The sequence below is a fragment of the Acinonyx jubatus genome, chromosome D4, assembly GCF_027475565.1.
Source record: "Acinonyx jubatus isolate Ajub_Pintada_27869175 chromosome D4, VMU_Ajub_asm_v1.0, whole genome shotgun sequence".
NCBI lineage: Eukaryota > Metazoa > Chordata > Mammalia > Carnivora > Felidae > Acinonyx > Acinonyx jubatus.
Window position 1 is genome coordinate 13,898,903 of NC_069391.1, and position 25,737 is coordinate 13,924,639.

At 37.2% G+C, this 25,737-nt stretch overlaps 1 protein-coding gene across 1 annotated transcript; it reads left to right on the forward strand.

The window, feature by feature from the left end:
- Positions 1-16: 16 nt before the first annotated feature.
- Positions 17-24,812, forward strand: RAB14 (RAB14, member RAS oncogene family). The gene is made up of 8 exons (XM_027034995.2): positions 17-151; positions 8,837-8,895; positions 10,016-10,069; positions 11,570-11,747; positions 16,131-16,197; positions 20,992-21,079; positions 21,470-21,500; positions 22,484-24,812. Exons 2-8 carry the CDS (start codon positions 8,844-8,846, stop codon positions 22,659-22,661), a joined length of 648 nt encoding a protein of 215 aa, XP_026890796.1. The 5' UTR covers positions 17-151; positions 8,837-8,843; the 3' UTR covers positions 22,662-24,812.
- Positions 24,813-25,737: the final 925 nt, after the last annotated feature.

A 25,737-nucleotide genomic window follows, 5' to 3' on the forward strand; every position in this document is an offset into this window, starting at 1 on the left:
CAGTGCGTCTGCACCTCCTCGGCCAGCCCGCTAGCTGCCGGGGCCTCGGCCGATCGCCCCTGCCCCTCTCCAGCTGCGCCCGCACTCCTCTTCATCGTCCTGACGCCCCCCTCCCGCCCGGAAAGCTGCCCAGCCACCAGCAACCCCCCAGGTAACGCGGGCCTTCCGCAGTGTCCGTCCGGCCGAGGCCTCCTCGCCCGGCTCGCCGGGGGCCGGGGTGCGGACGACTGAGAGCAGGGCGGCGGGCGGGTGGCGCCGCAGGGCCGGCCCTGCCAGGCCGCGGCGAGCCCGGGGTCGGCGCCGGGCACCTCGGCGCCCGGCCCGACGGGACTCCCGTGCGGGGGCGGGGGGTGTCCCCGCGCTGCGTCCGCCCGAGCCTCTGGTCCTCCCCGCCCAGCCGAGAGCTGCGGGGCGTGCGGGGAAGGGTGTGTTCGGCCGCGCCTTCCCCGCCTCCTCGACCGGACCGGGCACACACGCACCTCCCGCAGGCCCCTCTCCCCGCTGCCGCTCTGGCGGACCACCCCCGCCGTATTTATCCACGCGGGCAGCGCCGCCTCGCAGCCCACGAGCCCAGACGTGGCATTCCCCGTCCCGGAGGCCGCGTCTGCCCGGAGTACAAAAGGCAGCACCTCGCAGCGTCGCCGGCATCTTGGACTAGCTCCGGTGTCCTTGTCGATGTGGGTAGACCGTGCACTTGGGCTGGGGAAGGGGTCTTATGCTTGCGAGGTTCTGGTTGGGGTGAGGCCCTGTAAGGCCCCGGACACCCTCCGAGGCCTCGAGCTTAGGTAGCATGGAGAAGCGGTGAAGACCAAAAAAGTTTTGGCATTTTGAGAATGGAAGGAAAAACGGCGAAGCCAGCGTTTGTTTTGATGGTTGGCACCTTACCGTGTGCTGGGTGCAGCCCAGGTGTCTTCCCACAGGGTTTTCTTCGAGTAGCCCGTGGTGATAAGCAAAGTTATCTTCATTTACAAGGGAGGAAACTGAGGCTCGAAGTTACGATGTGACCGGTTGGTTCAGGATGCTTCCTACCGACTGGCCTCTGCCTGCACTGTGCCTGGTGTTTCTCCACTATCCTCAAGTTAGGCTGGGGTTACAGGCATGGCCACGTAAAATGTACCCACAGCTTAATTCCTCTTTCCCTACGTTTGCACTGGATGACAACTGACGACTTCTTTATAACTGGAAGTCTGTAGTGTCACTCCTCCACTGCCAGTCCTCATTCTCCCAACTCCAGAGGGGAGATGGCAAGGTTTTCATTGTATATTTGAAGACGAAACTGGGGTTCCCGGAGGCCAAGTGCTTTTCTGGTGGTCCCACACAAGTGTCAGAGCTCACCTGAACTCTTGCAGAGTTTACTGCTCATTTTGTTACTGTCACAACCGCCTTTTATTTGTATGTGGTTATTGGAGACAGACTTGACCTTGCAGTAATCCAGCTCCCACTCCTTCCCCCAACACTTGCCTGTATTTTTTTCCACAGTTCTGCTTAGGCCCTTTTATTCGTGCATGCCTCGAGGCATGTGGTGGTTAAGAGTTTTGGAGGGTTTCTACACTAATACTGCCGCTTTCTAGTTGAGTGACCTTAAGGAATTGACTTAGCCTCTCAGAGTCAGTGCCCTTATCTATACAGGGGATAGTTGTACCTACATTTTAGAGCTGTTGCGAGGATTAAATGGGATTAAAAACCCTTAGCACCTTGCCTGGCATGTAGTAGGTGCTCCATTGTAACAGTGCCAGGCATGTAGTGGTTGTTTAATATTTGTTGATTCAATTAAATCAGAGAGTTGTCCAGTTAGACCTGGGCCTGAATCTTCATTTTCCCTTTGGTAGTGTGGGACTGTGGATATATCAACTCTTAGTTGGTTTCCTTACCTGTAAAAAGAATTTTTAGGATAGAGATTGTGTATAAAGTAGCTGGCGTATATTAGGCATTCAATAAGTGGCAGTTATTGTAAAGAGGTAAGATCCCTTTAGATTCTAATAACCTAAAAAAATTCCTTGAAATTAAAGCTACCTTTTAAAAAGTTTTTGCTTTTTAAATTTCATGTTAAACTTTATTGTTGTGGCATACTTGAACTGTGCGACAGAATTTGGAGTGTTCTTAAAATTAATCTTTATCAGTGTTAAATATTTTTGCATAATCTTAGTAAGATTTTGTACTATTAGGGGAAACTTTTGGTTAAGGCAAATATATTAAAACTAGGGCAACTGAGAGATTTTTTATTTTTTTTTAAAGCATGAAACATTTTTGTGTGGTTAAAAATGTCAGGCATGGTTGGAGACAGCAGTGTACAAATAGAAGTATCAGAAACTGTACTTTTAAAAAACTTTATGTTCTAGATAGCTTTAAACATGTACAAAAGAGAGTGATACACTGAGCCTTCTCCTACCCATCAGCCAGTGTTAACAGTGATCAGTCTTGTTGATCTATATACACCTATACCCTCTCCACCAAATTATTTTGAAGCAAGTTTCAGACATCATATTTCATCAGTAATTTTTTTGCTATTACTAAACCTTTTAACTCTAGTAGTAAGTACAGGGTTTTAGTGTTTTGCCCTTTTAAGTACTTTCATTCTGTGAACGGAGGTGCAGTATTGGAGTACTTCTTATTCATAGCATACCATCATAATTAACTGGAAAATTTTGTCTTTTTCTTGACACAGTAAGGGATCTAGTTCCTAATTTATATTAATTTATATACAAGTATGACATTAAATATCTTGTCCAAAGTGAGTTTTTTTAAGTGGATGTTACAAATGGGTGGGTTATTTTCAGAGATCGCATTACTGTTGAGGAAAGGAAATTGACCACTCTCGCTGGTTAGGTTAGATTATTAGATTAACTGCCCAAGTTTTGGGTCCACTTGTCTGACAGATCAGGTAGCATTCCATGTTAGAGGGCTTGTAAACAAATCAGACTGCTTCTGTTCTTAAGTTTCATGAAGGCAAGGAACAATGATTTTTGTGATCATTACTATATTGTCCAAGCCTAGTCCCAAGGCTTTGTGCTTAGTAGATGATCAACAAATATTTCTGTATTGGAATCACAAAAGCAGTCTGTCTTGGCTCTGGTATTTAAACAAAATGTCTTGCATGTAAAACACACACACACACACACACACACACACACACACACACACAACAAGCTTAACTAATTTTAACAGTGCAGATCAGAATATAAATCACCTGGAATATTTTGTGGGTTGTTTTTGGCCTGTGTTGTCTTGAATAAGTTATGTAAAAATTATACGGTAACATGTTCTAAGGAGTAGAATAAAATAGCTATATAGCAGTTGTGAAAGGATTAGTCAGACATAGTGCATAAGTTAACACGGTAAAAAAAGCCAAGCTATTTAAAAAAAAAAACAAAATGGGAAAATTACTGTCGATTATTGGAGGGAGTGGTTTTTGTCTGGTTTTTGAGGATGATCATATGATTGACTTCATATGATGTTCCCCATATTGTAAATGTGGAAATAATGTTGAAAGTGTTATGAAAGGGAAGTTTTTTGGTTCTGTTTAGTCTTTAATTTATTTTGTATTAGAATTATATATTAAAATGTCTTAAATATTTCATAGTTTTTTATTGTCTCTACTTTGAATACTTTAGAACATTACTAGTGAATATAGTACATGCTCGTACTGTTAGTCCAGGCATATATAAAGTTAATAATTTCTATCCTTTTTCTGCGCTAAATCCAAGTATTCATTTTTCACAATTTGGTGTGTATCCTTCCGTATTACCTGTATACAGGATTGAGAGAGAGAGAGAGTGTGTGTGTGTGTGTGTGTGTGTATGCTATTGCATAAAATTCTGCCAACTTTTTTTCACTTAAAATCATGGATATGTTTTCAGGTTAATAATACGTGTATATATATATAAATGGTTTTTAAACTAAATGCGTATTATTTCATAATACAGATGTACTCTATTTAATCATTTCCCTGTTGATAGGAGTATAGATTGTCTCCAGGTTTTGTTTTTGGGGTTTTTGGTTTTTGGGGTTGTTGTTTTTTCTGTAAAAATGCTGCATTAAATGCCCTTGGACCTATGACCTTATGGACTGAAGATTTTGTATCTGTAGGCTACTTCTTGGTCAAAGGGGGATTTGGATTATCTTTAAGATTTTAAAATATATTGATTACTTCCCCTCAAATGTGGTAATTCATACTTCCATAAGCTGAGTGTATGAAAAGTACCTAACCTTCCCATCTACCAGCATATTTCAAATCCAGTCATTTATATGTCTGTATAATCTTATTTGGAGAGATGTTTGATTAACTGTATGGAGACCATGCAATTTTATTTTGGGGGCAACAATGATTAGTTTTTAGTGTGCACTTAGTAACTATTTAGATAGATCTCTGTGTATTGGCCTGGAAATAGATCAATGATTTTGTTAGGTGAAAAACACTCTGCATAGTTTTATGCAGTAGCATAGCCCATTTTTAAATATATTCCTTACTTTAATGGTGATATGTTTTTCTTGTTCAAGAGATGATGTTAATCTAGGGAAATTTTTTGTTAAAGCAATATTAAGCATAGTTAATATTTAAAAGGGGCCAAACAACAATCATCAGTGCTTAATGTGCACTTATTAATCCTTTCTCTTGACAGCCAGGAAGCTCAGAGCTAAATTTTAGATGAGCTGATAGTAAAACTATGACCCTAAATATTTATTGTAATTATCCTCCATTTTTCTTTTGAGTTTTTGATTTTATTTTATCAGTCTACATAGCTACCTTAGAGAAAATCATGTTCTTTGGAGTCAGGCCTGAATTCAGATTCCAGCTCTGCCATTTTACTAACTTTGTAGCAGTAGCCAAATCAGTGAATTTCTCCAAACCTCAATTTTTTCAGTTTTTACATAAACCTAATAATGATAATGACTCTGCAGAGTTGTGAGAATTAAGTAAGAATTATATTAAGACAAAGTAGGGAAACATAGTCCTGATCATCCCATGGTTTACTCCCAGCGAATGTTAATTTCAGAAACTTTTTTGTAAGTAGATATAATTTGAATTAGTGTTATCATTTATCCATATCTACAAATCCTGGTTACAATGCATCCTCTGAATATAATTTTTTTAGTACTACTTAGAGTATTAAATTAGAACCAAGTGAGTGAACTGAAAAAGATATGTCTTCCTAAGTATCACAGAAGGGTTTCATGGTGCATCTCATAACTATGGAGGAGGTGGGATGGTGTAGTGGTTAGAGGGGGTTCTCTGCAGTCAAAACAGTCTCAGGTTCAGTATAGACTTGACCACTTAGCTTTGTGACCTGGGCATGTTACTTACCTATTGAGTCTTGATCTATAAAATGAGAATTATAGATGTTTTATAAGAGTGTAGTAGTAAAGATTAATTGAGATTGAATGTAAAGCGTTTAAAACATTGCCTGGCACATATTAAGTGCCTAATAAATGGTAATGTAACAGTTACATTTGTTATTAGTTTAGAAGTTATTCACCTGTATTTAATGATGCTTGTTGTCTCAGTATAGTACTTTTTTTTTTTTTTAATGTTTATTTTAGAGAGTGCAAGCAGGGGAGGAGCAGAGAGAGAGGGGGACAGAGGATCCAAAGCAGGCTCTGTTGTGAAAGCAGACAGCCTAATGCTGGGCTTGAACTCACAAACCATGAGATCACGACCTGAGCTGAAGTTGGGACACCTAACTGACTAAACCACTCAGGTGCCCCTGAACGTAGTACTACTCTTAAGGAAATCAAAGGCATTGAATGAGAGCTTATCTTCATATGAACTTTATTCACATGCTTTTGTAACACATGGAAAGAAGTGCATTTAATCACATCAGTAGCTGTGTACAAGTTACAGAGTATTTTAAGGTTTTTTAATTAGTGGAGATTATAGTGTTGAATGAACTCATGTTCTCAGTGTTTGAACTGGACCACCAGTTTTTGACTTTTGAGTAAAGCAAAAGCATCCTTAGGTAATAAGAAGAAAACTTGTTTCCCCTTCCAAAGCTACTTTAAAAAGTACATTCTTCACCTTAACAGTGGTATGTCTCATTCCATGTGCAAGAAATGATGTTGAAAAATACTTTTTTAAAATCATATTAAGCATGGCTAATATTTAAAAGACCACTTGAATATAATTCTACTATAAATACATAATTTTGAGTGAATGTTATGCATAACATTATGTTTAAACCCTAGGTAGTATCTTAGCTTATAATAAGAAAGGGAGGATCTGTTATGTTAGTGACTACAGTTGTAGATATTTTCTGCCTTCATTGTCTACTGAAATTACTAAGTTTGAGTAGCTTTCCTTTTTTAACTCTGCTTTTTGGGTCATTTTTAAGAAACTTGAACCAGAAAATTGTGTGGTGGGGTAAAGACAGGGCACTGGTATTCACTGTGAAATAGTGGTCATTCTCTTTTATTTGGGAATAGTGTGTGCTAATTAGTGCTTGATATTTTGTAAAAATGTTTTGAAAATTGGTCATTGTATAGATAATGAATGCTTGTGTGATGACTAGCACGCACACAAATTAATACAACTACAATTGGTTTATAATTTCCTGATTAGACTTTAGAACATTTCAAGAAGATATTAGGATTGTTAGAGGCCTTGGTTTCAACATAATATAATGGAAGGCAGCAAAGTATATATAGCTACAAGTTTCAGTAAGAAGAGGGAAAGGAAATAGGAAAATCAGAAAGGTAAGAACATGAAAGACAGTAATTTCAAGGTGACTAAATGATTACTTTTCCCCAAGTTTGAATGGGAAAAGAGGAGCTTAAAAAGGAAGTTAAAAGTTAATTACAGGGTTCTGGGAAGAATACATTGGTGAAGAAGTTAATAACCTTTAAATATCATTTTTATTGTGAAAGAATATTTTCTTCCTTGTGTTTGGGATCTGGTGAATAATCCACACCAATTTTAGCCTCAGGACCAACCAAGTTCATTCTTAAAAGTTTTGAGTCCCCATTGTCTGGAAAAAGGGAAACAAATTATTATGTTCAGAATCAGTTAATCTAACTAGAAAAACTCCCTTCCTGTACGAACTGGTTAAGGGAGTTTTCAGTGATGTTGAAGACTGATTATAAAAATGTTACAACACGTCAAGCTGGAATGGGTAGCAGGGCATCCACTTTTGTTAAAATAATCCTTACAGCTCATTGAGAAGACTCTACTGTGTCCTGATTGTCTAATACCTTACTGTAATGAACTTTTTTCTCTTCCCTGATAGCAGTTATATACTTATTTTAAATACATATTTTTTCTACATGTTAAATTTTATTATATAGTAATTTTGTTAGTTTTAGTAATTGAACTTCTACAAATGTCTTATGTCTGGCTTATATAATGTGACAATTGACCATGACAGTAAAATCAGATTAAAAAATACTGGAAATTAAAATTTTAGAAATGGGGTCAAATATTTATAAGTGTGTGTATGTATAATTTTTTATCTTTTCCTTAAGCTGAAAACTGGTTTGAGAATAAATGTTACAGGAAATCATTACCAGTATTAGAATTTACTTCTTGTTTCTAGCACCTAGCACAGTGTCTGACACATTCAAGGCATTCATTTGAATAAATTGGAGAGGTTTTTTTTAAAGTTATTAAAGTAGAAAGAAAATTAGAATTATTTAGGTTAAGTCTATCTGAAGGTAAAGAATAGGCTGTGATCTTTAGAAATATTTTCTAATACAGGGGCGCCTGGGTGGCTCAGTTAAGCGTCCGCCTTGTCAGGTCATGATCTCACGGTTCGTGGGTTCAAGCCCCGCATCGGGCTGTGTGCTGACAGCTCAGAGCCTGGAGCCTGTTTCAGATTCTGTGTCTCCCTCTCTCTCTGCCCCTCCCCCACTTGCATTCTGTCTCTCTTTGTCTCACAAAAATAAATAAATGTTAAAAAAATATGTATTTTCTAATACATAAACTTGCCAATTTTTATAAACGTAAGTGGTATTTTATGCCATTATTTCAGCTTCTAGAGTAGTATGTAGTAGGCATTTGAGACATAATCTTCAAATTCTGTATTAGGTTGAGCCATATAAAACTGCAAAATAAATGACTTTTTAAAAAATACAAGAACAACAGTTTCATGTGGTTTTATCTAATCCTGGCAGTAATTTGGTTTGGAAATCATATGATTGGTCTTTCTTTGGAAGCTATGCTAACCATGATTTAAAGTAGAGTTTTAAAAAGGGTTATTTTATGTTTATAAGTTAGTGGTTACTTTCTATAACATTCTGTTGTGAAATCAAAGAGTCCTGAACAAGTTGGACATCAGTAATTCATTTGATCAGTTGACGAGTGGGGACTTCAAAGAGGAGGGAGGACTGTTCCTAAAAAATAAGGATTTTGTAAAGTTTCTTTATTTTGAGAGCGAGAGCGAGAGCGAGAGAGAGAGGAAGCATTAGCAGGGGAGGGGCAGAAAGAGAGGGAGAATCCCAAGCAGGCTTCCTGAAGCGGGGCTCTCGGGACTGTGAGATGCGACCTGAACCGAAATCAAGAGTCAGATGCTTAATGGACTGAGCCAACCAGGCGCCCCTACAGTGATATTTAACTTAAGTTTATAAAGATTTCCTTGTTTGAAATTTTGTTATTGGATGTTTCCTACAGTGAGATACTGGAATTGTTCTGATATAATGGTTTCTTAATATTTCTATGGATAGTATGTGAGAATGTTAATATTCATCCAAGAGCATTTATGCATTTGGTCAATTTGAGAAATGTATGCATGCATACATTTTGTTTATAATCATATGCTGTATTTTATATATCTTTAAAGGCTAGCAGCGGTCAACTGGGTAACTTGTGTATGCTTGCCTTCTGCAGTAACACACTTTTCTTTGTTTTTAGTGCCACCATGGCAACTGCACCATACAACTACTCTTACATCTTTAAATATATTATTATCGGTAAGTTTACTTAACTTATACTCTTGTTCTGCAAAGAAAGTCAATGTATAAAATATTTATATACTAAAACTTAAGATACCACTCCAGAAGAAGTGTATGATTTTTTTCACTGCAAAATTCAGGCTCCTTTAATAACATTTATTTTTGCAGTAATATACTTTTTGCATTGTGGCCATGGATACTTCTATAGTACAGTGGTGGGTACCTTTTGAACTGATGTTGATTGTTCTTGAGGACTGCCTGAAAGCTGTTAATCCTGGAAATGGGACAGATTTGCTAGGAGTACTGATAACTTTCCAAAAATATCATGAAAGCCCTTGGAGCCCCCTGGATTCCAAAAAGTGATAGAGAACACTGATTCAGAGTAATTGTGTAATATATATAATATGATATTGGTAGTTTTTCCATTAAGTTTCAAGATATTGCTCAAATTAAAACACAATGCTATTTACCCAAGTATAGTTGTAAGAGCTCAGTTGAAAGTACATATACTTTATATATTAGACGATTGTACTGATTGTCACGTTGATCGTATGTGATTGTATTGTAACACTTTTCTTCACCAAAGGTTAAATTGCTATAGTACAATTGGAGATGGCATCTGTTCTGTTGTGGTTTTCATGTAGTGTACGTGCTTTTCTTTTGTGGAATTCTATAAGAAATACAAGGAATATGAGAAAATACGAGATCTAGTCCATCAGACTTCTAGAATTTTTTATTTCTGCTAGTTATATGCTGCCCTGTTTACTCCCAGAAGTCTTTTGCTTTAATGCATGGATTAAGGGGAAAAAAAATACAAAACTTTGAAACAGCTCAAAGTAGAAAATGCTCTTACAATAGTTTCTCTGTTAGAAAGCACTTCCTATCTGATGGTTATTAACTAACATAATTTATAACTTCAGTTCTATCATACTGAAGGTTAGGAATCGTCAGTCTGTACATCACATTGAAAAGTGACCTGTATGATCTTTCAAACTCATTATATATTAGGGAAATATAACTTCAAATGTCCCAGAAATTTGTGATGTGATATGGTAGGGGATATAACAATCATTGTATATAATTATAAGAGTATAAAACTGAGTATGTAATTGCCACTTGAAATTTTTTTTTGAAACAGGGGACATGGGAGTAGGAAAATCTTGCTTACTTCATCAATTTACAGAAAAAAAATGTAAGTTCAATATATAAGGTAAAACATTAATACATGCTTTATTGTCACTTTCCTACTTTTCAGAAAGTGCCATTTTCACTATATGCATTTAAATACAACATTTCTTTAGAGAGTGAATTTAAATAGGTGTATATATAGTGAAATACACCTGCATGTACAGAGTGTTGATTTTTATATACCATATATAATTTGAGTTTCTTGTTTAGTTTGTTTTGATGGTAGGAAATTTTTTAAAATGTATATTACAGTGTCAGATTTAAATAATCTTTTCTGTGACTTCACCATTTTAGAAATTATTAGAAATTTGCTGCATGTATCATTTGTCAACTAAATAATAGATTGGAGATATTTAAATAAAATTCTTTCTGTATCCAGGACTGGTTTATTAATATTTGAAGTACAATTCTGTCTTGGGTGGTAGAGGAAGAGACCATCTTATTTTATGTAACTGATAGGCTGAATGTAGTTGAAATTGTTTCCATATAGTTGAAATTATTTTTATGGCTTGTTTTGTTTTGTTTTGTTTTTGCTTAATGTAACATTTTGTGAAAGCTCCAGCAGTCTGTGTGTACTTGTACCGCAGAGTAGTGGGTTTAGGTTTTCAGTGGCCTAATTATAAGGAAAGGACTAATAAGCTTGTCCTACTGGATTAGACATATATAACCTGCCAATATATGATTGTAAGTATATGTTAAATGTGTTTTTCTTTGAGATATCGATAGTATTTTCCAGGATAAAAATCTGACCAGCAACTCCTAGAGTCTTAAAACCATTGATTGGTTTGTTATATAATGATTATCAGAAGTCTAAATAGTATAATGTTGATATTATGAAGAACTTATTAAAATCTTTATTTTTAATTTGCAGATTCTTTTAGTCCAGGGGTTAGCAAACAGTAGCCTGTGGGCCAAATCCAGTCACTGCCTGTTTTTGTAAATAAGGTTTTATTTCCACAACCATGCTCATTCTACTTACTGTCTCTGGCTGCTTTTTGTGCTTCCGCAGCAGAGTTGAGTAGTTGTGACAGACCTTTTGGCCTACAAAACTTAAATATTTATTATTTGGTCCTTTTTTTTTTTTTTTTTAAAGTTTATTTATTAGAGAGAGAGAGAGAGATGGTGCAAGTGGAGGAGGGGCAGAGAGAGAATCCCAAGCAGGCTCCACACTGCCAGCACAGAGCCCAATACTGGGCTCAAACCCACGAAGCCCTGAGATGATGACCTGAGCCGAAACCAGGAGTTGAACACTTAACCGACTCAGCCACCCAGGTCCCCCTATTTGGTTCTTTATAGAAGTTTGCTTACCTCTGTTTTAGTCCAGTCAGATTTCTTTGACCTCTGGGTTTTTGTTAATTTTTTTTCAGCGCTAGCTTGAGTCCATTCATAGCCTACAAGCCTTAATAAGTCATTTGATTATCCAGTGGATTTTTTTCTGCTGGTCTTAATCTGAAGCTTTCTGGAAGTTGGAATATTATATTCTATTTCTTTTCCTCTCTAACAGTTATGGCTGATTGTCCTCACACAATTGGTGTTGAATTTGGTACAAGAATAATTGAAGTTAGTGGCCAAAAAATCAAACTGCAGATTTGGGATACAGCAGGACAGGAGAGGTTTAGGGCTGTTACACGGAGCTACTACAGAGGAGCTGCGGGAGCGCTTATGGTGTATGATATCACTAGGTAAGAGATTCATAGTTTTTCAAACTTCGTACTTGAAAAAAGAAGTCTACTTTAGGCAGCGTGGTCTCCTTTTTTATCAATGTAGGCATTCTTTAGTTTGTGATTGTGTGCCTATACATGAGCTTATTTGGGCTTTATGGTTTCTTCTCTAAATTGTTGTATAAGACTTGATGTATGTAACATGTTGATTTCCTTTTCTGAAAGTGGATATGACTGAAGAAAAACTTTAGGAGATGCTGGTGGAGCTAATAGAAGAATACTATTCTGAAAAGCAGCATCAGTTCAATTATTTGAGGTGAAATAATATTTTATACCAAACTTTGTTATTTTCACTTCAGTAGAAAGCAAGCGAGTCTTGAGTTACTCTGTTCAGTCTCTAGTGTTAAACACACTTTTTCAAAGTAAGGTCAGGGAAGGAATTAAGTAGTTTTGCTAATCCAACATGGTAGGTTATAAAAAGTTCTTATGCTTGCATCTGAAGGTGTTTGAGGTATTTAATTGTTCATTCACTTAAATTCTTTTTTTCTCTAAAATGGATTGAAATGGTTTGCAATACCACATGCAGCAAGATTAAGTTTATTTGAGCTTGGCTTTCTGGAAACTGAAAGCACTTGATACAACATAACAAAGCTGGACCCTGTTTGGGTTGAGAAAAACATGGAAAATTGGGCTACTTCATTAAACTGTGCTAAGCTAGCAAATGAACTGGATCACCTTTCATATTAACGCAGAGTGCCAGTTTATTATTTTTTTTAAAGTTTATTTGTTTATTTAAAGAGTGTGTGAACAGGGGAGGGAGAGAGAGAATCCCAAGCAGGCTCTGCACTGTCAGCTCCGAGCCCAGTGCCGGGCTCAGTCTCATGAACCGTGAGACCACGACCTGAGCCAAAACCAAGAGTCGGACGCTTAACCAACTGAGCCCCCAGGCGCCCCGCAGAGTGCCAGTTTAAAGCATTGTGACTCTTGTCTTATTTTTTTGAGAGGAGGTAGGGATGGGTGAGTGGGGCCAAATGATAATTAGACTTTCAAGCATATTTCCTTTTGAGAAATGCTTTATATGTTTGCTCTTGAAGAGTCACAATACAGCGCACATTAACATGTTAGCACCCTGAGAAGTTCTGCAGAAAAATTCTTTAACTTAATTTAGTTTGGTGTTTCCTAAGCTTATTTTATTGAGGAACACACTGGGAAATGTGGACTTAGAATGAAGATAGCGGCTGATTATAATTACAGTGCTTGAAGTTCATTGAGTTCTAGAGTTGGGTGATCTCAGGGCAAAAGGAGTGAAATAGCCTTAATGCTTTTCTTTATAGCCAGGAACTGGTAACATGATAAGTAAATAGTTTTGTGGGAAGAATATTAAAGAACCTGGCCATCTCTGCAAGACATCCTTATGAGAGGTGCATTCCCGAAGACTTTGCATAATTAAAAACTCTATTCATTATTAATCAATTTAAATGTGCTGATATGTGCTTAGAGTTATCAATCTGTAATGTAGTTGTTTTATTTTGTGTGTGCTTGTGTTTTTCCCCCTTGAGCTTTACTGATAATATAGTTGACACTTAACATTGTGTAAGTTTAAGATCTACAAAGTGATGATTTGATACATGTTTGCTTTTAAGCATAGTAACTACTTTTGGTAGAATATGTGTCTGTTCAAGTCATCAAAAGTACTTTGGCTGGAAACTGCCCAAATGCCCATCAACTAAGGAAGAGATAGACAAATGGGTATATTCATGCAATGGAGCATAATTCAACCATTAAAAGAAAAGAAACTCCGATATATGCCATAAGGTGGATGAGTCTGGAAAACATTTTGCTAAGTGAAAGCAGTCAGACATAAAAGGCCACATGTATGATTCCATTTATATGAAAGATCCAGAATAGGCCAATTCATAGAGACAGAAAGTAGATTGCCAGGGGACAGAGAGTGAATGCTGATGGGTACGGAGTTTCTTTTGGGAGTGATAAAAATGTTGTAGGATTAGATACTGGTGATTGTTGCACAACTTTGGAATATATACTAAAAACTGATACATTGTATACTTTAAAAGGATGAGCTTTATGGTATGTTCATATCCCAATAAAAGTATTATTGGTAAAAAGTACTTCAGGCTTTACACCCGTGTTTTTCATATGCTACATTTCATAGTAGCATTAATCCTTGACATTTTGCAAACTTGAAAGTTCCTGCTTTAGTAATATTTTTTATTCTTGGCATTAACTATAATTGTTACATGATACTTTTCTAAATTGATAACATAGCTTATCATGGCCATTTTTTTGGCTATATCAGTTGTTTGATATGTCATTTAACATCCATGCCAAAGTTAGGGATATAATTGCACTTTTTTTTTTTTTTTAGCACTATTACCACTAATTAATGAATATTCTGATGCTGCTGTATTTATAGATTTGAAATTACGGTGAATTTAAGTTAATAAAATAATTACTAAAACTAAAGTTTACGTGATCTGTATACTTAAAAAGGATGTGTAGATTTCTGTTTACCAAAGTAATGGCAGTTTGTAATTCACTGTTGCTGCCAGCTTTGACATTTTAAAATTTACTAAAATCAGTATAAATATTTTTGTATTTGTGCTATATGAGTTTTTGTGCACAAAGTAGGATAAATTTATGTGTAAAAGCAAAGTATGTCAGTGCTGCAAATACTGAAGAGTAAAGTGATATGGCTTGTGCTTTTTAAAAATATTTGACCATTAGAAAATTATAAAACATCAGGAAAATGTTACTTTTATTTGATTTTTTTTTTTTTTTTTTTTTACAGTTAGGTGGTGATTTGTGTGTAACATGATTTAGCACAGTAAAAAGAGAATCTTAGGACTCCTTTTCAGTTCCCACTGGGAAAGGATTAAGTGTTTGGAATATTCCAACTTTATATAGGTACTGACAGCTGGAGATGATGGAATATATTCACAAGGCTAAATTTGAAACACTTTGAGGACAGTGTGTGTGCAAAGGGTTCAGGGCCTGGCTCTGAAATCATTTGGATCTTTGTGGGGCTTCTGTTTACTTACCTGTTAAATGAGTAGGATGGATTAAAGTTCTGTGAATGTATTTAAATCAGAAACCCCTTTTTAAAAAAATCTTTTCTAATATTTATTTTTGAGAGAGAGAGAGACAGAGTGTGAGTGAGGGAGGGGCAGAGAGAGAGGGAGACAGAATCTGAAGCAGCCTCCAGGCTCTGAGCTGTTGGCACAGAGCCTGACGCGGGGCTCGAACCCACAAACTGTGAGAACATGACCTGAGCTGAAGTTGGACACTTAGCCGACTGAGCCACCCAGGTGCCCCCAATCCGAAACATTTTTAACCTTCAAAATTTTATTTGATCCTTTCGGTAGAGTCTGAGAAATATTAATACTATACTATATTTAATATTGTATATTATTTAAATTTGCTTGCTCTCTTCGGGCCTGTTTGGCTAGGGCAAATGAGCCTATGAGTTTCTAAACTAATGCTTGGAGAAAGTGGAGAAATAAGGCAGTCTGGATCCCAAAATGATTTAGCTGCTGGGTAAATAAGAGTACAGAGTTAGAATAAACTTGCTCTGATATCTAGGGACTTCAGTTTCCAGTCAGATGTATTAAGTGCCTTTTTAAGGCCACATTTGTTTTAAAATTTTCTTAATGTTTTTATTAATTTTTGAGAGACAGAGAGAGAGCACAAGCAGGGGAGGGGCAGAGAGAGGGAGACACAGAATCCGAAGCAGGCTCCAGGCTCTAAGTTGACAGCACAGAGCCTGATGACACAGGGCTTGAACTTAACAAACTGTGAGATCACGACCTGAGCCGAAGTCAGATGCTTAACCGACTGAGCCACCCAGGCACCCCTAAAGTCAGTTTTTATGCTGTCGTATTCAACTTTCTCTTTAAGGAAAGGTGAATTTTGTATCTGTCTATAGTGTGACTGTCTTGGTTTCTAATTTGAAAAAGACAGATGCAAACATGTTTGCCACTGAATATACACCATTTGTGAGACATTTTGGTGCTATGTCTCCATTTTTTGGTCGAAAATCTGGATGATTTAAAAATAATCTTAGTTTTTACTTCAGATTGTAAATTCTGGGTTCAGAATTGTTTTCATTAATTTTCTGTGTTGTTCCTTGCTTGCCTATTGGTGTGCTTTATGAATGTACTTTTAAATGCAAGCAGTTTACTCCTGAAATGTAATTAGAAAGTTGTTGGATTATTGTTTATTTATTTAAAAATAATAGGTTTAGGCTAGATTTTTGGAAAATATGTGTTTACATTCAACAGATTTTGATAAAAGTGAATATTTTAAATATTTATTGAAGTTTGTTTTTAAAAAATTGAAATGGCAATTGTATGTGGTAGTCATACACGTAAACTTTAATTTTTGCAGAAGAAGTACATATAACCACTTAAGCAGCTGGTTGACAGATGCAAGGAATCTCACCAATCCAAATACTGTAAGTTGAATAACCTTTGTTCTACAGAAAATTTGAGAACTACACTAACCCTGAAAGGAAAGTTATTTGTTAATAGGATTTTTGTATTTGAGTACTAAGAATGAGAGAATATTTTATTTTTAAATTAATTAAAGAGAAGTTAACCTTTTTTTTCAGTAGTAATTACTCTAGGTTTTGTATTTATACTTGGTTTTTGTTCATGTTTGTGGTTAAAAAAAAAATGTTATGAATGGAGTGGTGACCTCCTGTGAGGTGGAGACTATGAAATCTGAAACAATCACTTTGAAAGGGATCTGCATTTGTTTCATAAAATCTTACCATTAGAAGAAACTGGGAAAAATATAAAGGGTCTCTATTTTTTCTTTTTTTTTCGTCCCCAAGATTTTATTTAAATTCAAATTAGTTGACTTATAGTGTAGTATTGATTTCAGGTGTAGAATTCAATGGATCGTCACTTACATACAACACCCAGTGCTCTTAACAAGTGCCTTAGTGCCCATCACCCATCTAGCCCATCTCCATCCACCTCCCTCCATCAACCCTCAGTTTGTTCTCTATAGTTAAGAGCCTCTTAAGTATTTGCCTCTCTCTCTGGTTTTACCTTAATTTTTTTTCCCTTCCGCTATGTTCATCTGTTATATTTCATCTTCTTTGTTTCTGGATCTCTATTATTTCTTAACAACTGCTTGTGAATCTACAATTATCTCAGTAAAATTTCAATTAAAGATAAAAGAGTTCTACATGCTTTAAAAAATTAGTTTTTTAATTAAAAAAATTTTTTTACCAAAAAAATCTCAACTATACTCAAATATTAAAAAGTAAATTCAAAAAGTAAGCATTATTGTGCTATATTTTCAAACTGCAAATTAAAAAAACTTTTTTTGAAAGAGAACATGAGCTGGGGAGGGGCCGAGGGAAAAGGAGAGAGAATCTTAACCACTGGGTGTGGAGTCTGACTCGGTCTCAATCTCATGACCCTGGGATCATGACCTGAGCTGAAATCAAGAGTCAGATGCTTATCTGACTGAGTCACCCAGGCACTGTAAAAATTTTTTTTCTTTTTAAAATGAAAATAAAAATTAGCTTCTTAGCCAGAGTGAGAAGACACTGAGATTTTAAAGGCCAACTACCAGGCTAGACTCTGTAGTAGCCAAAGATAAGGTGCATCTTGGCCCACGGAATGTTATGGTCTAGTAAGGAGATAGCTGTGCGCATGTGTTTAACTGTGCTGAAAAGCAGAGTGAAATAGGAGTTGGAGCAACTGGTGTGTGTGTTACTGGAAGTGCTCCAGATAAGCAGTGCTGTCTGGAGAATCCAGCTTTACAGAGAAAGTGATGTTTGAACTGGGACTGTAGAGGTGAATAAGGCTTCCAGGAGCAGGTGAGGAAAGGCCGTGAGCTGTGACTGACTCTTAGCTTCTTCAGAATAAGGCCTGTGTCTTACTTGGCTTTGTTATCAGTGGTAAGATTGGCTTTTTTTTTTTTTTTTTTTTAATCAAGGAACACAAGCAATTGGTGGAACTGAAAGTTAATGTCATTTGCCTTTTATGTCAAGGACTGTGCCTGAAATTTTCATATCAATTATCATTTTAAACCTACTGTAGGTATACATACAAAGCTATAGATAAATGTTCATAACAGCTTTATTTACAATAATGGGAAACAACCTAGATGGCCATCAGTAGGTGAGTGGTTAACCCATCTGGTGTATTCATACTACAGAATACTCCTCAGTGAAACAAAGGAATGAACTATTGATGCATATAGCAATTTAGATGGCTCTCAAGGACATTATGCTGAGTGAAAAAAGTCAATTTAAAAAATTACATTTTGAATGACTCCATTTATAAAACACTCTCAAAAAGACAGAATTGTTGCCAGGAGTTAACAGATGGGGGTGAAGGCTATGAGTGGTGTGGGATGACTATAAAAAGGGCAGCACAGAGAATTTCCTTTGTAGTGATGGAACAGTTCTGTATCCTGATAGTGGTGACACAGATCTGTACCTGTAATAAAATTGCATAGAACTGTGCACACACATGAGAGTGTACAGCTGGTGAAATTGAGTGCACCAGTGTCACTTCCCTGGTTTTGAAAGTCTGTAAGATGCTACTGTTGAGGAAGCTTGGTGAAGGGTCTTTAGAATCTCTGCTTTTGTAAGCTTCCTATAGTTATTTCAAGAAAAATGTTAAAAAGAAAAAACAAGCCTCATTGTAGAGGGTTCTTAGAGGAGTATAATGACAAGTTAGGCATGTCTTTCCTGTCTTATTTATGCCTCTTTAAATTTTACCACATCTTCAGAAGAAAGTGTTAATGGAGGAAAAACTTTCCTCTACCTTTCAAGATTCTTCTGGTTGGTCTAAGAAATAAATTGACAGAGTTGTTAAAAGTTTCTGGAGGTTGAGTCGGTACCCTCTCCCTGGTACTGAGAGGGAAATACCCTTACAAATGGAGATTTTTCTTCTAAGTGTAAATGTCTCTTAAGGTAAAGGGTAACTTTGGGTTTTCAGAGCTTTACCTCTGTCTGGTGTTTCTTAAAAATAAACTAGTTTAAGATAATTAATATTCCAAAGAGGCCTATCTTGAGGTGGCAAAATTTGCTCCCCTACAAAAGAAAATCTCTTAAGGTCCAGCTCAAATGTTACATTTTCTATAAAGTTGCCTTCAATTTCTATATGGAGGTTCCATACCTTCCCATCTTGTCTGGTATATTTTGTATCTCTGTCTTGTTAGCATGCTACTTTCATGTCTCCTTTCAGGATGATAGGTAAAGCACGGCTTGGAACTTCTTAAGGAATTGGGAGAGGAGGCAGCGTTTCCATTCAGCTAGCATTTAAAATAATTTCTTCAATTATCTTTTATTTTTAAAAACAGCTTTATTGTGATAAAATTAGCATAATTACCCATTTAAGATGTGCAGTTCAATTTTTTTTTAAATATTAGAGAGCACACACACATGCATATGTAGGTGCATGAGCTGGGGAGGGGCAGAGAGAGGACCCCAAGCAGGCCCTGCGCTGTTAGTACAGAGCCTGACACAGGGCTCCATCTCCCAGACTCTGAGTGAGGTCATGACCTGAGCCAAAATCAAGAGTTGGATGCTTAACTGACTGAGCCACCCAGGCACCCTGGTGTGGTTTTTTTTTTTTGTTTGTTTTTAAGTTTATTTATTTTGAGAGAGAGAGAGCGCGCGTGCATGTGCAGGGGAGGGGCAGAGAGAGGGGGAGAGAATCCCAAGCAGGCTCCATGGCTGTTAGTGCAGAGCCCGATATGGGGCTTGAACTCATGAGCCATGAGATCATGGCCTGAGCTGAAATCAAGAGTCAGAGGTTTAATCGACTGAGCCACCCAGGTGCCGCACCCTGGTTTTTTGTTTTTTTTTTTTTAACTGAAATATAGTTGACATACAAAACATTTCTTGTTTTGAGTACTTGTCTTATAATGGCTCTGTATTAGGCCACCATGACTTTATCAGCCTTGATTTTTTTTTTTTTTAAGCTGATTTCCTTTTTTAAGTGTTCTTACCTTATTCTTTAAAAGACTGACTCCATGTGAAAATCTTTCCCTCTTTAGTGGGCCCTTGTCCACACTGATTGAAAAATGCTCACATTTGTTACACTGCTTAAGTGTTCTTGCTCAAGGTTTACATTCAGATCACAGTGGTTCTTCAGTTCGTTAGACATCGTGTCTTAGAAACAGGAGAGCCAGGTGCTGCAGTGTCACATGAGAAAAAGTTAATGGTGGAAATCACTTTTGGTTGAAACCATCCATTCCTGTCTGCATCTGGATTACCACATCTGTTTGGAAGGGAAAGGAAGGGGGATCACTCGTTAGTATGAAATAAGGTTATATATGGACAGAGACAGTTTATCCATAAATGCCTCCCCGCCCTCCCAAAGCACCATAACGATCAAAGCTCTGTTTCCAAGGCTGCAGACTTTTTTCTTAGAGCTTTTCAGAGCTGTCTTTAACTTTGGCCTAACTTCACCTGTATAAATGATTCCAAACTGAGTATAGATAAGTGTGTGTATTTTGCCTTGGATTTGAACTTGTCTGCATATGTGTCCCCCCACTCCCTCTTCCCACCACCACTGTTCCCCACAGAACACAGACATTTGTTATCAGTTGCTACAAATGTAGTCCTGCCTAGGGCTAGCTAGTGTAAGGACAGTTTTTGAAGGTCACAGTTTGGGTTTTCTGCCTTGGTTCTAATATCTTCCTCCCCCTGACTCACCGAGTAAACGTTGACAAATTCCTTTGCCTTATTTGAGCATTGATTTCCTTACCTATAGCCTGAAGGAGTTGAACTAGTAGTTTAACTTTTTGAGGGTCCTAGAAACTTTAGAAAATCTGATGAAAACCATGAGCATTCTCTTCCAGGGAATGTACTTGTTGACAACATTCTGTGCTTAATTTCAGCGCATTCGCAGATCCCCGGGAGCTTGTCCGTGACCCCTTTAGTAAGCTTACTCAGATAAGTCATAACCTTTGGCCTAGACCAGTTGTGCCTCATGGACTGTTTTGTTTTTGAATGGCTTGCACACCTGAAAAATCTACTCTTTGCCCTTTATAGACAGTTTGTCAGCCCGTGGCCTAGATAATTGCTGAGATCCCTGTTAATAGTACTGACTTGATGATTTTTCGTATGCATCTGCTAGATGAGATTGCTGGTACTTGGGTGTCCTTTTTAGGCCCCTGTGTTTTTTCTGTCAAGGTTTTTGGATTTCAGAAATTTAATGGTTGATTTAAATGGTTGCTTTTATTTTAAGATGTCTTTCTTTTGGTCACAAATTAGGTAATAATTCTCATAGGAAATAAAGCAGATTTGGAGGCCCAGAGAGATGTAACATATGAAGAAGCCAAACAGTTTGCTGAAGAAAATGGTGGGTTTCTTTTAAGATTTTTAATGGGGGTTTTGGTTCACACGTAGAATTTCTAAGGAAGGGTGGGATTTTGATACTGCAGATTATGTGACTTTTTTTTTTTTTTTTTTTAATGGCAACTGCTTACATTTCCAGAGTGAGGAAATAAAATGTTTCTATTTGACATTCGTGTTTTCCATGTTGGGGGTAGTGCAAGTATTTAATAACAAATATAAAGATTCCCCGCCATCTCAAGCTAACGTGTTGTTTCATAAAATACTATGATAGAAGTACTGATAGCTGATGGGAAACTTTTATTCATGGGAAAGTTTTATTCAAGTGTTATTGAAGATAATCCCCTTTTGAGTTAATTTGAAATGTCTTAATCGTAAGTCTGAATTTTATTTTTAGGCTTATTGTTCCTTGAAGCAAGTGCAAAAACGTACGTATGGCTAAAATTAATCATTTTCAGTTATGTTTAATTACATTCAAACTTCTCAAAGTAGAACCACACATATGGAAAATGGATTCTAATATATTTGCATGTAATAACGCTTATGGTGGGAAGAATAGTAAGCACGCATCCCTTTGTTTCCTGTTTCACATTTAAAAGTAATATTTTTTGTTAACTTTTCCTAAAAGATTGTACCTTGATTATTCCCGTTGGTAATCCAGGTTAATAAATGAAGTTGTGTTAGCATTTCAAAAGCGTTTGACTTTCACAACTGAGGTTGAGTTTGGCATCTTAGACTCAAGCTTGGTTAATCTGTTCATTTAATACTGCTGATTAAAAAGCATGACCTAAGGAAACAATGTCTAAGAATAATTAGAAGCATAATTAATTTTCTGATTGTTACTCCGTGTCCATTATTGAACCCCAGGCCTCCCATCTTCATTTATTAAGTCAAACATCTCTTGCTGGTGAGAAGCTAGCCCCTTTGTTCAGTGCCATCTCTATTGTTAGTATTAAGAGAACTGAAGTGTGAACATAGCCGAGCATGAATATATCGCCATCACATGATAAAAACAGTATAGTTGGTGCTTGGCTAATCAGACCATACAAATCCTGGAATCCTGTTCTGCATGTTTTGAGATGTTTGTGTTTGGAATGCCTTCTCACAGTTACAAAACTGGCTCTTCATTTTCATTATATATTAGTGTATAACATTTTAATGATTAGAACGTACCCTGTTATCCAGTTGGGGCTTGTAGAAACAGCTCTTGGTACCGCGTTCACGTGCTTTTCCACAGAAATTATTTCCCCATGTTGCTCTCCTTAGCTCAGTCTTTGGTAATCTCTTGTTAGATGACAGTGGCTAAGTTGAAGACATCATGGCAGTTGACTAAAGGTTAGCAAAAGTGCATCATGTCTAATCTTTCGTGGAGAGCTGTGATTCTTGAATAAAGTTGTCGATTGCCTCTCAGGGGAGAGAATGTAGAAGATGCTTTCCTTGAAGCTGCCAAGAAAATCTATCAGAACATTCAGGATGGAAGCCTGGATCTGAATGCTGCTGAGTCCGGTGTACAACACAAACCTTCAGCCCCACAGGGAGGCCGGCTAACCAGTGAACCCCAACCCCAGAGAGAAGGCTGCGGCTGCTAGTGACCTCTTTGCCGTAGCTCCCGTGTGACCTTTCACCTGTCTGTTGGAAGCAGTACTTTTTACTGCCTCATTGTCTTCTGTACATCTTACTGGGTTTAATTAAAAAAAAAAAAAAAAAAGGAAAAAACAACTCTGTTGTAAAAACAGTTTAACACAATACTAAACTGCTAAACAACTAGGTGTAATCAGGTTATCAAAGGCAAGTAGAGTAATAAATCTCTCCTGCATGGTAAATCTAGACTTTTTTTTCCCCCTTGATCGTCCTCGTGATAGGTATGTCACCAGTACATGATTTAAACTGAGCACTGATGCTGGACTTAAATGATTTTTATCCTTCCCTCTTTTTGGCAAGGCTTTGTCTTACTGTATGGTTTAATTTGATGGTATCTTAAGCCTTTCTCCCCATCTTTAACTGTTCAAGTATGTCTGTTGTAACCAGTAAGTTTATTGCTGTGAAATGACTTCTGATGATAGAGAATGGGCTCTATAACTGCTTTTGTTTTGTTTTCGTTGGATAAATTTTCTGTCGTGTGGGTGGCATTTTTCTCGTGGAGGTTTGCTTCTGTCTTAGCCTTGCACAGGGAAATATCCACTTATCTTTTCTCGTGCTTAATTAATAGCTTTATCTTTTTTTTTTTTACACCATTTTATCCTTTTCTCTTTAGCAGAAAGTAAATATGTATAAAATTTGAAGGAACCGAACTAACAATACATTCTGTGTATATTATTTTAATGAAGAAAATAAATTGATTACTGGCATTGGAACAGTATAAAATACCAGTTTGTACAGTATGACCTATATGTGACCATGTTACTCCCTTCCATTTCACACAAGGAAATAGACACAACTGCAGTTCACAGGTAATACTGGCTTCACCCTCTGGTGCTGGCAGTGTTTGGGGACACAATGCTGGAAGGAGCTCCTAGCACGAGAGGATTAACACTAGCAGATTCTGTTCCATCTTTGCACCGTGGCTTACCTGCTGATTTTCTTAACTGTTCTTGTGCAATCGACAATGTGCTAACCTGCTTTTCTCTTTGTAAACGTTTTGCATTACAGGCTGCATTTCTTGCCTTACTGTATAGAAAAAGAAAAAAGGCTGGGTTTATTATTGCACATTTTAAGCTTTTATACCTTTATCTTCTTGGAATGGTGAGATTGTGGACCGGACAGTCAGAACCGCAGGTCTGCTGTTAAGGGATTTTAAATTGTGCATTTTTAACACTACAGTGAGATAATTTAAGGTATCCCTTGTGTTCTTAGTATAAGGGGCTATTTTATGTCATGGGGGCATAAATTGTTTTGTAAAAGGGAAAGTGTTTCTAACGGTGTCTCAGTGTTTGCACCAGTGTTTGCACCGATCCGATCCGAAGTAAGTTATTACTTTGCACTGGGTGGTTTGGCCACTGAAAGAATACAGTGTTGCAAGGGAAACGATCTCTTTGGACAACAAACTTCTGTTTCACCAGGTTCTTTACTTCTTTTGATTGATTTCTGATGGAGTTTATGGTTCAGACTGAGAATTGAGGTTATTTGAAGTAGGATAGGTAAACCTTAGTGTATTATCTAAGATCACTCAGCTCACCTGCTGTGTTTAAAATACACATTTTAAATCCCTCTTTACAGACACTAAAGTAAAAATAAAAAATATGACTTTCTGGGTTGTAAACATGTGGTAGTACTGGAGTATTGTATAGTCAATGTTAAATAAAAGCCAAAACTGGAATGTGCAGAAAATAGGATTGGGTTAATTTGTGGACTCATCTTTATTTTTGTCTTCGTTGAACTTTTTTAAAAACAAGATTCCTGGAGTAGATTGGTATATTCTGTTAAAGACCTAAAAGTGACCCATTTTGCTTACCCTGTTGCTTCACAAGGGACTTGCCCAGGGACCATGACCTGCTGGTGTGTGTATATATTTTCAAAAACAAAACCAACCAACCACCCATTGGGATATAAGGTAGCAATCACAAACTAAAGACTGTGGCTTGTTTAGGTGCAATACCCTGATTCCCAAAGTTCGTTACAGTGGGTCTTATTGTTTTTGTGACAGGATTTATTCAGACTGCTGTACTCTTCATTTGATGTAACAAAATGCTATTAATCTAAATATTTGTAAATAAAGTACCTGTATCTAGATTAAATTAAAATGGTTTGCATTATTTTCTGAATTACAATAGGATTTCGTATTTTCTTCAGGCAAACTGTTATCTGGCAAAAGCTGTCAGTTTTTATTGCAGAACTGTCCTTGTATAAAGAGAAGTCTGTATATATAGCGTATAAATCCACATCGCTTAGTAATTGACCTACACTTTTATTCTTGTGTTCAGATCACACTTGCAGTGTTTGACTTTTCAGCGTGAGATCGGCACCCTTGGTGCCTGATAGTGTTCTCCCTTGACTGTACTTGGGGCCAAATTCTGTTATTTGCATGTGTAACCCCCTATAATAAACTTGGGTGCTCAAAAACAGAAGAGCAAATTGTCATATTGTAACACACGTGTACCAGACACTGGGCAAGTAGAGAGAGTGAAGTTCTTTTAATCTTTAATCCAGGAGAGCTCACTACCTCTGTGGTCACCCGGTTCTCTGGGTTGTTAACCGTGCACCTGTGAGGAGCCCCTCTTGATGAGTACTTGGTGCTCAGTACTCTTTATGGGTTAGACGTTCCAGTACAATGTTCAGGTGTTTTTCAGGGATAATAAAGTGTTTGATGCAGTAACCTCGATAAAAAAAAAAAAACAAACAAAAAAAAAACCAAAAAATTTCTGGTGGTGATGTTCATGTCCTACTAGAGGTAGTAAAGTTTCTTTGGAAAGCTATCTTTTGGAACCAGGTGTTTGGCTTCATACATTGATTACCTCACCTAATTCCAGACTATAGTTTTGAGAACTCTTTTGCTCACATATCCATTGTTTCAAGTGTGATCTTTTTAGAAAGGTGTGTGGTTCAATTCACTCCTTCTTAAACCGAAGAACATGGGAATAGAGAGGGTTCACGTGGCAGTTTAGAAAGAAGAATGGGAAAATGTCTCCCTGAAGGATTTCAGTAGAATTGTGCAGAGGCCTGACTTCA

What these genes read in the sequence shown, in the direction of transcription:
- RAB14 (XM_027034995.2), top strand. Translation starts at nt 8,844, where the DNA reads ATGGCAACTGCACCATACAACTACTCTTACATCTTTAAATATATTATT. An exon ending in ACAGTTTGCTGAAGAAAATG is followed by an intron (nt 21,080 to 21,469) that starts GTGGGTTTCTTT and finishes TTTTATTTTTAG; the next exon opens with GCTTATTGTTCCTTGAAGCA. An exon ending in CTTGAAGCAAGTGCAAAAAC is followed by an intron (nt 21,501 to 22,483) that starts GTACGTATGGCT and finishes ATTGCCTCTCAG; the next exon opens with GGGAGAGAATGTAGAAGATG.